General features: G+C 54.0%; 1 protein-coding gene across 2 annotated transcripts in view; it reads left to right on the top strand.

The window, feature by feature from the left end:
* Positions 1–2,826: 2,826 nt before the first annotated feature.
* LOC105059422 (large ribosomal subunit protein eL43) overlaps positions 2,827–13,659 on the top strand; it is a 26,244-nt gene continuing 15,411 nt past the window's right edge. For both annotated transcript variants that reach the window (XM_010942712.2, XM_029260313.2), the window contains exon 1: positions 2,827–2,934. In XM_010942712.2, coding sequence (XP_010941014.1) covers positions 2,932–2,934 — 3 coding nt within the window. In that variant the 5' untranslated portion in view covers positions 2,827–2,931. The remainder of the gene's footprint in view (positions 2,935–13,659) is intronic.

Raw genomic sequence — 13,659 nt, 5'->3', positions numbered from 1 at the left:
TGATCCAAACTGTTGGATATGATCTACTACTTCAAAAGTACTTGCACACTAAAAATGATATGATTTGAAGATTTATAGTTTATGCATCAAGTGATCAAAAAATATATCTAATTCAATTTTATTTAAACTATCCAATTTTTGATTACTTAATGCATAGATTAGAAATTTTCAAGTCATATAATTTTTTTTTATACAAGTAGTTTTGAGATAGTAGATCATATTTAATGATTTGGATCATCAATGTAGAACCTCTATTATAGCTTTTTGACTTGATCGGATCGAATCCAAATTCGATCGATCTGATTCTAGTTAGACTTATATATATATATATATATATATATATATATATATATATATATATATATATATATATATATATATATATATCGTATTATGATTGTAATATTGGTCCTCTACATTATATCCTAAATAAAATTATTTAATTTAAAATTATGATGACTTTAGTATGCTAAATTATACAATACATTACAATATTATGGTCTATTATTATAACCTTGCTATATCATCTTAGACAGTAGATGGTAACATTGAAACAATAACAATTTTTGTGCATAAAATATGTTAATTAAATATCATTCTATACTATATTATTATTTTTAATGAAAATGTTATACTTATGTTACATTATGTATGTCAAGTTTTCCAAACCAAACACTTTTCATAAATATTTTTTAAAAAATATAACTAAAGTTTAGATATATAACCCACATGCTTCTCTATTTATCCTTGTATCTATCTCTCTCATCTTTTTCTCGACATCACATTGAAATCAATTTTAAATTTCAAAAATAAATAAAAGTATCAATGCTCTTGCTGTAATAGATGTGTTTTGTCTTTCTTATCTTTCAATCTCTTGAACTTTTTCTTTTAATTCATTTTTTCTATATTAGCTATTGGTTTCCCATATTTTGAATGCTACTACTTTGTGAAAGATATGATCATCAAAAAAAAAACTAGCTTTACCAAAAAAAAGAAAAAAAAATCGACAAAACTAGATCATAAAGCGGAAGAGAGATCAAACTAGTAACATCCGTGTGATCAGGTCATAAGTCAGTTTTCGAAAATCTAATTTTAGACTAAATCTAAAATTCATTTTAAAATAACTTTAGTATAGACATGGAAAAAAAATCTGTATTGTAGTAGAGCTGTCAACGGACCGAATTTAGGCCCGAGATTTGTGGATATTTACCCAACTGATTCGGATCTGGTATTAGCATTAGACCTGTTTACTCGGATCTAGATTCGGATCCGATAGACCATAATATAAACGAGTAGGGTCTAGGTATTTAATACCCAAATCCGATAGATTCAAGATCTGAATAATAATATAATATAATAATATTATATATATATATTAAAAATATTTTGAGCCGTTAGATCAGAGATACAATGGTCTAAAATTTTCAAAGGGCAAAAAAGCCTTAGTCTGAGCCCTAAAATTTTCTCCCATCCCTCTCTCCGTCTCTCTCTCCTCGATGGTGCCTCTCCCTTCCCACCTCTCCCACTCCAGGCACCTTGCCTCTCCCTCTCCAATGCGAAATCTGCTTGTTGGCAGTAGGACCCCAACACCAAGGCCGTGCATGGAGGAGATCCGTTCCAGAAGGAGATCCTCTCTCTCAGTTTCTCTCTCTCTCTCCCTCTCTATGTCTCTCAGTCTCCCGCTCTCCCTCTCCGTCGAGATCCCTCCATCGAGATCCGCTCGATGGTGTCGAGCTCTCCCTCCTTTCCTGCTCCTGGCTTCCTCTCCCTCTCCGTCAAGATCCGATCTCCTCTCCACCTCTTCCCCTCCATCGCTGCCTTTTGTGGCTCCGCCGCTCCATGCCCCCTCTCTCTGCCTCGCATCATCTTCGCCAGATTGGCACCATCCGGGCCGCCTCTCTCTCTCTACTGCTGCTCTCGGCCTCGCCGTCCTTTGGGGGAGATGGCTCTGAGACTCGGCAATGGGTGAGGAGGCAACGACCCCAACCCCTCCTTCTCCCTCGCCCACCTTCATCCGCTCCCTTCTCCACCGACGATGATGAATTCCAGAGCTCTCACGTCAAGATATTCGATCGAGACCTCAAGTGGAAGCAGATCATCCCTCCTCTCTCCTCTTCTTTGCTCTGAAGAAACCCTCATTGTTCAAATGTCTATGGATTTGCATAGAGGGATCGAGCTATGTGGTTGATGGGATGAAAGGACAAGTTTGTTGATTTAGTAGCTAAAAACTTTCTCGATCGCCTCAAGGTAATCGATCTTCTTCTTCTTCTGATGAACTCCTGTTGGTGTTGTTATTTTCTTGTATTCTTTTGCCCTCTTTCTTATCTATATATTGATAATAGGTAGTTATAAGGAGATGCAACAGAATGTGATCACTTATTGATCTATTTTAATGAGAAAAGTAGGATCCAAGGTTGTTATAGGATCAATTTTTATTGTAAAATCTTATTATTTTTTTAAACTCAAAATAAACTTGTCTACTAAAGGAGTTCTACACTGCTATCTTATTCCAAAACAAAAAAAGCCTACTCGAAAGAAAACTAGATTATTGTATAATTTTTAGATATTTTTTTAGATTATTGTATAATTTTTAGATATTTTTTTGAGATTTTGAATATAAATTTTGGATTTTGGACTCCTTAGGATCCGGATGTGGTACTTCAAGATTTGATCCATCGAATATTCAGATTTGGGTCCAGATCCGATAATAATAACTAAGATCAGGTTCGGATTTGGATATCCAAATTTCGGTCCGAACCCGATCCCTATCCGTTGACATGTCTATATTGTAGTCACACTTCTGGACGGCTAAGATGAGGTCAAAATAAAACCAGCTTGATATGAACTCCAGGGTTTCTACGCACGGAGAGAGAGAGGGGCCATTACCGCTTCGTCCAGGGTTGCTGCAGCTCCTTCCGTCTCTTCTCGAAAATGGTACGGACTTGAATCTCCTTGCCATTATATCGCTCTTGTTTCTTTCCTACTTCTCTTCGTCATCCACGATGAAACACTAATGGAGAAAAGCTCTCAGCTTGGGAACGAATTCGATTGTTTAGTCTACGGGGAAAAAAAATCTTTAGATCATGCCGGTTTTTCCTTATGATGTTTCCATTTTGTATGAAATGTTTGATTTTTGATTGTTTTTGCGGATAAAAATCGCATCTTTTGGATGTGAAGAAGTTCTACAAATGTTTCTATTACGAGGCGCTCCATGTAGTATATTCTTAAAGAAGTATGATGTCTAAATGTGAAAAAGCAGCTGGTTTTATTGTTATTGGTGTGTTGATCCCAAAAGAACCGGGGTTTTACTATAAAGAGCACCTCATGAAGCCATTTATCGAGTGCTTTAGAAACGTATAGCAAACGAGACTGACCATTACCGTCTTGATTAGTGGGCTTATTGTGGTTGTTGGGGGATACCCACCGACCGACCGACCGACTATCGGAGGGCCCGACCGGCTGGCGGCCCGACCGACCGACCGACCGACTATCGGAGGGCCCGACCGGCTGGCGGCCCGACCGACCGACCGACCACCGGAGGACCCGACCGGCTGGCAGCCCGACCGACTAGCCAACGGCCCGACGGACGACTCTGACTGGCCGATCGTAGGTCGGGCGACAGGCCGACGGACGCCATCAGCGGCCATTCCACGGTCCATTCCCGACCGACTAAACCCAGAGGTCCGGTAGCCGACCCACACGAAGCTCGCCGACCGACGGAGGAGTCCGACGCCACTCTGCTGGCCACCGACCTTGGGTCGGCCGACTCCACCAACCACCGTACGGCCGCCAGACGTTGTCAGCTCTGACACGGACATGCGGCACAGTTACCTAGGGGCATTGTCCCGCCGAGAGCCGGGTCAACTCTGGTGATTAGACGGCTACACGGCGACATGACGTTTTCACGGCGGCTCTGACAGCCTACAGTGAGTTGACAGTTCCTCACTTGTCCGCGCCATTAATGATGGCGCCATACCGGCTCCACTATATATACCGGGGAAGGCAACAGTGCAAGGGATCGATCGATCCGCCCGTCTCTCCCACATACGCAGGCTCGCTCCTCTCTCCTCTCCCTCTCTCTTCTCAGAGCTCTCTGTCTGCATTTCACTGTTGCCCAGTCACCTCTCTGACTTGACCGTCGGAGGGTCCCCGCCGGAGCGCCTCCGGTCAGTGCGGACTTCCTTTTGCAGGTGCACGCTTCCCGGCGATCGGGCGACGAGGCGATTGGCCGCAACAGATTGGCGCGCCAGGAAGGGGACAGCATGACAAAGATAAGAGCTCAACGATCGAGAGTCACTGGGTCGGCAAGGCGCTCTTCCCGCCGGGAAGAGGCCTCCCACCACCACCGGCGGCGGAGCCTAGCTCTCCGCGCCCTGCAGTGACCACGGAGGCCCAGATTGCGGCCATCGTACGGCAGATGACCGTACTGACCGACGCAGTCAAAAGCCTCCAGCAACAACCGGCGGCCCGACCTATGCCTTCCAGGAGCAGCCGCCGACGGCCGCGCCGACCCCTGTCGCCTCCATGCGAGCGCTCTCAACAGCGCTCCCACGGAGAGGAGGAGGGGCGACCACGGCGCGACGACCGACGGTCTCAGCGGCCCTCTCCTTCCCCGTTGGAACGGGCGAGGAAGGAAAAGCGGCCGCGCACACCGTCGGCCTCTCTTTCAGAATCCTCCGGAGGCTCCACCCCTGGGGTCTCCCAGCATCGACGAGCGGACGACTACGAGCGACGGTTCGAGGAGATCGACCGCCGACTCGCCCAACTGCAGATGGACGGCCAGAAGTCTTCGAACGACGTCGACTTCCAGACCGCCCAGCCTCTCTCTCGACTGGTCCTTGATGAGCCGATTCCCAGTCGGTTCAAAATGCCGAACGTGGAGCCATACGACGGCTCCACCGACCCAGTCGACCACCTCGAGAGCTATAAAGCTCTCATGACGATTCAAGGGGCAACCGATGCTCTTTTTTGCATCGGCTTCCCCGCGACACTTCGCAAGGCTGCCAGGGCTTGGTACTCCGGTCTCCGATCGGGCAGTATCCATTCCTTCGCGCAGCTCGAGCACTCATTCGTGGCCCATTTCAGCACCAGCCGAAAGCCGCCGCGAACGTCGGATAGCCTTTTCTCCCTCAAGCAGGGGGAAAACGAGACGCTCCGACACTTCGTGGCGTGATTCAACGCGGCCACGCTCGAGGTCCGGGACCTCAACGAAGACATGGCGGTTTCAGCCATGAAGCGGGGCCTGAGGTCGTCCCGATTTACTTATTCTCTGGACAAGACCCTCCCCCGAACATACGCCGAGCTACTGGAGCGCGCATACAAGTATATGCGCGCGGACGAAGGAGCGTCCGACCGACGCTTGGTCGAGCCCAGGGGTCCGAAGGAGAAGCGAAGAAAAGGTCGGGAGCCCGCCGAACCAAGCAGGCCCCCGGCCAATAGTCGGCTTTCTCCACCCCGACAGATCCAAAAATTACCCCGCCAACAGACTCTGAGGTCGGTGCGTCCCAGGTATGACTCCTACACTCCTCTCTCCGCTCCCCGTGCGCAGATCTTGATGGAGATCGAAGGGGAAGAATACCTGCGACGGCCTCCGCCTCTGAAGGCAAAGGGCCTCGACCATCGGAAGTACTGCCGGTTTCATCGGAGCCACGGCCACGACACCGAGCGATGCATCCAGTTGAAGGATGAGATCGAAAATCTCATCCCCGGGGGTATCTCGGCAAATTTCGAAAGGGTCCGCCGACCCGACCGACTGCCGATCGACGCCCCCAGCCGACTGAAGAGGCGCCGACTAACCAGCCGACGGCTGGAGTCATCAACATGATCTCCAAGCGGCTGGGATCGGGGACGTCTACAGGGGGGGAGCCGATGAAAAAGCCACGCCCGGACGACGTGATTACCTTCTCAGAAGACGACGTTCGGGGCGTCCAGACTCCCCACGACGACGCTGTTGTTGTGTCGGCGACAATAGCCAATTATGATGTAAAACGAATTTTTGTTGATAATGGAAGTTCGACAAATATTTTGTTTTACTCACCTTCTCCCGAATGCGACTACCGACTGATCAACTTAGTAGGGTCTCCACGCCCTTGATCGGCTTTGCCGGGGACACCGTCACGACAGATGGAGAAATCACCCTGCCCGTGACGGTCGGTACCGAACCACGGCAAAGAACGGTCTCCCTCATTTTCGCGGTCGTCCAAGTTCCTTCGGCCTACAACGCCATACTCGGACGACCCGGATTGAACGCCCTCAGGGCGATCGTCTCGACGTACCATCTCCTTGTTCGATTCTCGACCAAAAACGGAGTCGGGAAGATGCGCGGAGATCAACAGCTCGCCCGACGATGCTTCCAAATCTCTGTCCAAAGCGACGAGACAAAGGATCCCCTGACAATCGACAAGCTGGATCAACGGGAGGAGGAAGAGCGGGGTTCGCCGGCCGAGCAGCTCGAGGCGATCCCGATAGGAGAAAATCCCGACAGAAAAGTTTGGATCGGGTCTCAATTGCCCGACACCGAACGCCACCGACTGGCGGAGCTGCTGACGGCCAACGCCGACATATTCGCATGGTCGGCAGCAGATATGTCGGGCATCCCTCCAGAAACAATTACTCACCGACTCAACATCGACCCGACAATGAAGCCGGTGAGGCAGAAGAAAAGGTCCTTCGCCCCAGAAAGGCAGAAGGCCATTGACGAAGAAGTAGACAAGCTGCTCGAAGCAGGCTTCATTCAGGAATCCACGTATCCCGATTGGCTCGCCAATGTCGTCATGGTCAAGAAAGCCAACGGGAAATGGAGGATCTGCATCGACTATACCGACCTCAACCGAGCATGCCCGAAAGATAGCTTTCCACTCCCGAAGATCGACCAGCTGGTGGATGCGACGTCCGGATTTTGACTGCTCAGCTTCATGGACGCCTTCGCCGGGTACAATCAGATCCGGATGGCGCCTGAAGACGAGGAGCACACCGCGTTCGTGACCCCCAAGGGCCTCTACTGTTATCAGGTGATGCCCTTTGGATTGAAGAATGCCGGTGCCACCTACCAGCGACTCGTCAATAAAGTCTTCAAAGACCAGATCGGGCGTAACATGGAGGTGTACGTGGACGACATGCTGGTAAAGAGCACGCAGATCCCGGACCATGTTCAGGATCTCGAGGAGACCTTCCGCACCCTTCGACGACACCGAATGAAGCTCAACCCGACCAAATGCGCCTTCGGGGTGACCTCGGGGAAGTTCCTCGGATTCCTCGTTTCTCAGAGAGGGATCGAGGCCAACCCTGAGAAGATAAAGGCGATCCTCGACATGCGTCATCCGAACACCAAGAAGGAGGTCCAGCAGCTGAACGGAAGAATCGTCGCTCTTAGCCGATTCATTTCCCGATCAGCTGAAAGGTGCCTCCCGTTCTTCAAGACCTTGCGCCAGGCGAATGGTTTCTCTTGGTCGGATGAGTGCGAACAGGCCTTTGAAGACCTGAAAAGGTACCTGGCTTCCCCGCCGCTGCTCGTAAAGCCGCAGGTCGGGGAGACCTTGTATCTCTACTTGGCCACATCTTCTGAGGCGATCAGTTCGGTGCTCGTTCGGGAAAATGAGTGCCGAACCCATCAGCCCATCTACTACACCAGCAAAGTGCTCCACGACGCCGAAGCCAGATACTCGGAGACGGAAAAGATGGTTTTCGCCCTGACCGTCTCCGCGCAACGGCTCCGACCATACTTCCAGGCCCACGCCATCGTGGTACTCACCAACCAGCCCCTGAGGGCCGTACTGCACCGACCCGACACATCCGGACGACTCGCTAAGTGGGCGATGAAGCTTAGCGAGTTCGACATTCAGTACCGACCGAGGCCCGCCTTGAAGGCTCAGGTCTTGGCCGACTTCATCGCTGAATGCCCGACGACCGACCGAAGGTCGGGAGCTGAAGGCCCGGGACGAGATTCGGTCTCTGAGCCAGACCCGATCTCCACCTGGGTACTTCACATCGACGGAGCCTCCAACGCTCAGGGAAGCGGGGCCGGGCTCCTGCTCACGAATTCGGATGGGGTAATCACCGAATACGCCCTCCGGTTCGACTTCAAGGCCTCCAACAATCAAGCCGAATACGAGGCACTCCTCGCGGGCTTGAGGATGGCGAAGGAACTGGGCGTCGACAGCCTCCGGGCATTCTCCGACTCTTAGCTGATCGTGGGGCAGGTCAAGGGCGACTTCGAGGCGCGAGATCCGACCATGATCAAGTATCTTCAGAAGGTAAAGGATCTCGTGGCCCGCCTCGGGCATTTCGAGATCTCCCACATCCTCAGGACGGAGAACGCCCGTGCCGACGCTCTCTCCAGATTGGCAACGTCGGCCTATGATTCTTTGGGTCGGACGTTTGTCGAAAATCTCCAACAACCGAGCATCGATCGGGTCGAAGAAGTACAGCAGCTAACGTCTGAACCAAGTTGGATGGACCCGATCGTCCGGTACCTGTCCGACGGGACCAGTCCCGAAGATCCCGCGGAGGCCAAGCGACTCCGATGGTCGGCGTCGCAATATGTGATCATGGACGGCCGACTCTACAAGAGGTCGTTCTCCCTCCCTCTGCTCAGGTGCTTGGGACCGACCGACGCTGACTACGCCCTCCGAGAGGTTCACGAGGGAATTTGTGGGAATCACTTGGGGGGCAAGTCCTTAGCCTTCAAGGTCTTACGACAGGGCTACTACTGGCCGACCATGAGGAGGGATGCGGCAGAATTGGTCCGAAGGTGCGAGCCATGCCAGAAGTATGCCAATATTCAGCGCCAACCGGCCAGCCAAATCGCTCCCATTATCGCTCCGTGGCCCTTCGCTCAGTGGGGAGTCGATATTCTCGGCCCCTTCCCACCGGCGTCGGGCCAAAGGAAGTTCATCGTTGTCGCCATCGACTACTTCACGAAGTGGGTCGAGGCCGAGCCCTTGGCACAGATCACCGAGCGGAAGATGGAGGACTTCGTCCAAAAGTCCATCATCTTCAGGTTCGGATTGCCGCACACCATCATCACCGACAACGGACGGCAATTCGACAACCAAGGCTTCAAAGACTTCTGCGCCAGGTTCCACATCCGTCATCGACTAACTTCAGTCGGGCACCCACAGTCCAACGGTGAGGTTGAGGTGACGAACCGAACCCTGCTCCATGGACTCAAGACCCGACTGAACGAAGCCAAAGGTCTCTGGGTCGACGAGCTGGGCTCCGTCCTGTGGGCTTACCGAACGACCCCCCGCGTCCCGACCGGAGAGTCGCCGTTCAGTTTGGCCTACGGGACAGAAGCTATGATCCCGCTCGAGATTGGCCTGCCATCTTCAAGGGTCGAGCAGTACCGCGAGCCGGACAACTCCGAAAGTCGGAGGGCCGACCTAGACCTTCTCCCCGAACTGCGAGATGAGGCTCAAATCCGAATGGCCTCATACCGACAGAGGGTCGCCCGGTATTACAACGCCAAGGTCAGACCAAAGCTCTTTAAGCCGGGCGACCTAGTCTTGAGGAAGGCAGAAGTGTCGAAGCCCTTGGACCAAGGGAAGCTGACTCCCAACTGGGAAGGACCCTACAAGGTTGCTGACACCTTCGGGCCGAGGGCCTACCGGCTGGAGACCCTTGAGGGGAAACCCATTCCCCGGACTTGGAACGCCGACAACTCGAAGCTGTATTACCAGTAAATTCTGTAATTCAATCGTCGGAATACAAGTTCAGTTTGAAAAATCGGAGTTCTAACTCTTCGACTACTGATCGGCGCTCAGCCCCGACGCATCGACGCGGACCTGGCACCGACGACACATCGGCCCCTTACACGGACCGATGCATCTACGATGACGGGAGTTCATACTCCTTCTACGGTCGAATTTTCGGGCAGAATCCATCGGCCGACTAGCCGATCGGGCCCCGACCGAAGAAAGGCTAAAAGCCCACGCGGCTATTGCCGTGACTTCCGACCAGGCTACGGCCGGTCGAGGGATATTCGGCTTACCACCGTCTATCACATGATGCGACCTTAGTCGCACCCACTACTCGCCGACCGACCTACGGCCGGCTGAACGACACTCGGCTTGCCACCGTCTGTCAAAGGACATGAAACCCGACGCAAGAGCATGGGGACCCGACTTACTATCATGCCCCCGACACTGCGCCGGACGATGATCGACTAAGTGCATCTATGGAGGTCCGGCTGCCGAACCTTTACCAGGTTCGGTCGGCTCCTGACTTAACAGATGTGCCCGAACGCCGACTACAATTATTGGAAACCGACCTAAAGTCGGGACACAAGCTACTTCGGAGCTGTGCAAGCCGGTTAAGTCCTACCGACTTACCCGAGTTGGCGACTTCTCTAAGTTGGTGACTAGGGTTCGACATTACAGCGATAAGAAACATTTCAAACAAAAGACACAAGAAAAAACAATTTCATTCATTGATCAAAGGAAATTACAAAGTCGGGCCGAAGCCCGATTACATGTATTTTCAAGAAGAAACAAAAGGAAGACGGTCGGCTGGACCGATCATTCGTCCTGGTTAATCTCCTCGACCGACGGAGGATCGAGAAGAATCGGCGTCTCGACCGTGAGCGGCGCTGGGTCAACGGCAGAAGGATGTCCTTCAGTCGGCAAGGGACCTTCGGTCGGCTCCTGCTCCGGGATGGCTTCCTCCGCTGGGATGACGCCTCCCGACAGATGGTCGGCCTCCTCTTCGGTTCCCTCCTCTTCGGCGAGTAGCGGGACGACTCGGCTGACGTCCACCTCCGGGTACAAGGCATGGACGGCATCCCGACCGTCCTCGAACCCGACCCGGTAGGAGGCGAAGCCCGACTCGAGCATCTCCTCTTTGTACCAGTCGGAGGCCCGGAAGTCCTCGACCGCACGATCGGCCGACTCCCTCGCCGACCGTGCCTCATCCTCAGTGTGGGCCAGCTCCTCCCTCGCCAACTCCGCCTCGGCCCTAGCAATTTCGGCGTCGATCTGGGCGATGGACAAATCCTCTTCGGCTTCCGCGAGCTTCCCTAGGCTGGCCCGAAGTTGCTCGCGTTCCCCTTGGAGTTCGGAGGTGGCACCGTCCCGTTCGCGTCGAAGACGACGCACGACCCGACCTTTGTGCTTGGCCTCCTTTTTGGCCGACTTCAGTTCGGCCATAAGCCGGGAGACCTCATCCGTCAACTTGGCCTCCCGGTCGACCGACTCCTGCAGTTGGTCGACCAGCCTCGCTCTTTCGGCCTCGGCCGCCGCCGACCTTTCCTTGTAGGCTGCCCGAACGTCGCCGAACCTTCGGTATCCGGACTCCAACTCGGACATGGTGAAGATCAGCTGCCGACGGAAAAAAGCTTTGTCAGAATTATGTGGCAAGCAAAAATTTTTCTAAGGAAAAAGGTGACGCGAAGCTTACCTCCACCATTGTCGGGTAGAACCGCGACAGCATCTTGGTAACCTGCCGAGACCGCAACGACTGAACGTCGGTAGGGAGGAGGATCTCCTGGCACAACCTCCTCGCAAGGTTGTGGTCGGCCAAGGCCGATGCACCCTCAGGGTAGTATGCGCTGGGGGGCATTGATCTCTCCTCCTCCGAGGGCTCCATCGGGGCTTTCCCCCGATCAGCTGCCCCGACCGACGGGGCTGGCAGCGATGGGACGCTGGAGTTCGACCCGGCGCCCCCCGTTGCGCCAGCGGACGCCTCCGGACGATGTTCGGCTTCCCGAACGACATCCGGCTCCACCCGCGGCGGCGAAACCGCCGACACTCCTTCGGCCACTTCCTCGGTCGGCCTCTCCTCGACTCGGACAGTCGGAGCCGCGAGGGCTATGATCGGCTCCGACCCCTCGGTCGCCGACGCTTCCACGATCGGCGGGACTGGGGCTGGTCTTTTGGAAGGGCGCGAGGGGCCAGCCCCCGACGCTGGCCTCTTCCTCGCGGTGGCAAACTGACGAATCTCGGCATCGGTCGGCCTCATCCTCGGCGGTGTCCCTGCAAAACCGACCAGTGTCAAAGGCCGGACCAGAACTACCCTAAAGCCGAACAAAAAGAAAAGCTGGGGGATCGGGCGATACCTATTCGGGGGACCAGACTCAGGCCGGCATCATAGAGAGCTTGCTCGGTAACAAGCTCCCTCTGCTTCGGGACCGACATGTCTTTAAGTCGGTGGAAGTCCTCCCGGTCGTCCACGTCGACCCGACTGTTGTCGTTGGCCTCAGTTCGGGGTACACCCCAGCGGAAAAAAAAGCCCCAAGAAGAAGAAGAAGAAATGAAAAAGAACTGGTTCTTCCACCCATGAATGGACGATGGAAGACCAGTTATGAAAGCAAGACCCTTCCGGGGGTTGAAGAGCCACCACCCTCGGGCCTTAGGGTGGGGTCGGAGCACAAAAAATGCCCGGAAGAGGGAAACGCGGGGGTTGGTCGGCAAGAGCTGACACAACAGCGCGAAAGAAATGATTAGCCGGACAGAGTTCGGCGCCAGTTGCGCCGGACAGAGTCCGTAGTAATCAAGCAGATTCCGGACGAACTCCGAAATCGGAAGTCGAAGACCCGCACGAAGGTCCTCAACATACAGCGCCAGGTCGCCAGGCGGAGGGTTGTTGACCCGACCGCCGGCCCCTGGGGCAGAGAGCCGAAACTGCTCCGGGATGCGATAGTGCTCCCGAAGCTGATCGACGTTCGGCCCCGAAAGCGAGGAGGCCTCATCTTCCGGAGCCGATCGGGTGTCGTCGGTCGGGTTCCCCGACCGAGCTCCCTGAGTCGGTTTCCTGGTCATTGTGCAGGAACCGAAAGAGGAGAAAGAAAAGAAAGGAAGAAGGGGAAGGAGGACCACGAACCCGATGGACCCTCCGGAAGTAGAGAAGAGCTCTGCCCGCAACGACCGAGAAATCGCCCGGACAGAGTTTCCCCCAGCAAATGGCAAATGTGGGTCAGGGTCCGGGAGGTCCTATATATATAGGGCCGACCGACGGCCGAGATGCTCCCGCGCCGACCAAAGACCTCCAGATGCGCGACGCGTGGCGCCCGCCGGTTGGCTGAGGATTCGGCGCGCTTCGTCCCGGGACGCCCGCACCGCCCTCATTAAATGCCGGAGCGGACGCCGGCCAACCACCATGACACGCGGCGCGCGGGGGTTGGCTCCGCAGTCGGCCGCCCGCGCCGGTCCGCGTTCTCGATGGGACGCCTCACCCGCGATCGACGCCGAATATCCATCGACTGACGCCGTATCGTCCGGCGCCCGATCTTCTGACACCGACGTGACGACTGACGACGACAAGACGTGGCGTCTGACACCTGACGCCGGCGCGACTTCTGGCATCGACTAGATGCTCAGATCACTTGGGATTCGTGAGGTATCTGACAACGGATCAGCCGGCGGTACGGTCGGATCTGCGCATGCGACAAATCCACTCCCAGTCGCCCGGTCTTGCTACCCGAATGAAGGCATCGGCCAGCTCTCCACCCGACTTAGGAGTGGAGGGGGGCAACTGTTGGGGGATACCCACCGACCGACCGACTATCGGAGGGCCCGACCGGCTGGCGGACCGACCGACCGACCGACTATCGGAGGGCCCGACCGGCTGGCAGCCCGACCGACTAACCGACCGACCGACCGACTATCGGAGGGCCCGACCGGCTGGCAGCCCGACCGACTAACCAACGGCCCGACGGACGACTCTGAC

Source organism: Elaeis guineensis, chromosome 16 (assembly GCF_000442705.2).
Source record: "Elaeis guineensis isolate ETL-2024a chromosome 16, EG11, whole genome shotgun sequence".
NCBI classification, from domain to species: Eukaryota; Viridiplantae; Streptophyta; class Magnoliopsida; order Arecales; family Arecaceae; genus Elaeis; species Elaeis guineensis.
The sequence above is the reverse complement of the archived record's forward strand: the minus strand, read 5'-3'. Positions and strand labels throughout refer to the sequence as shown.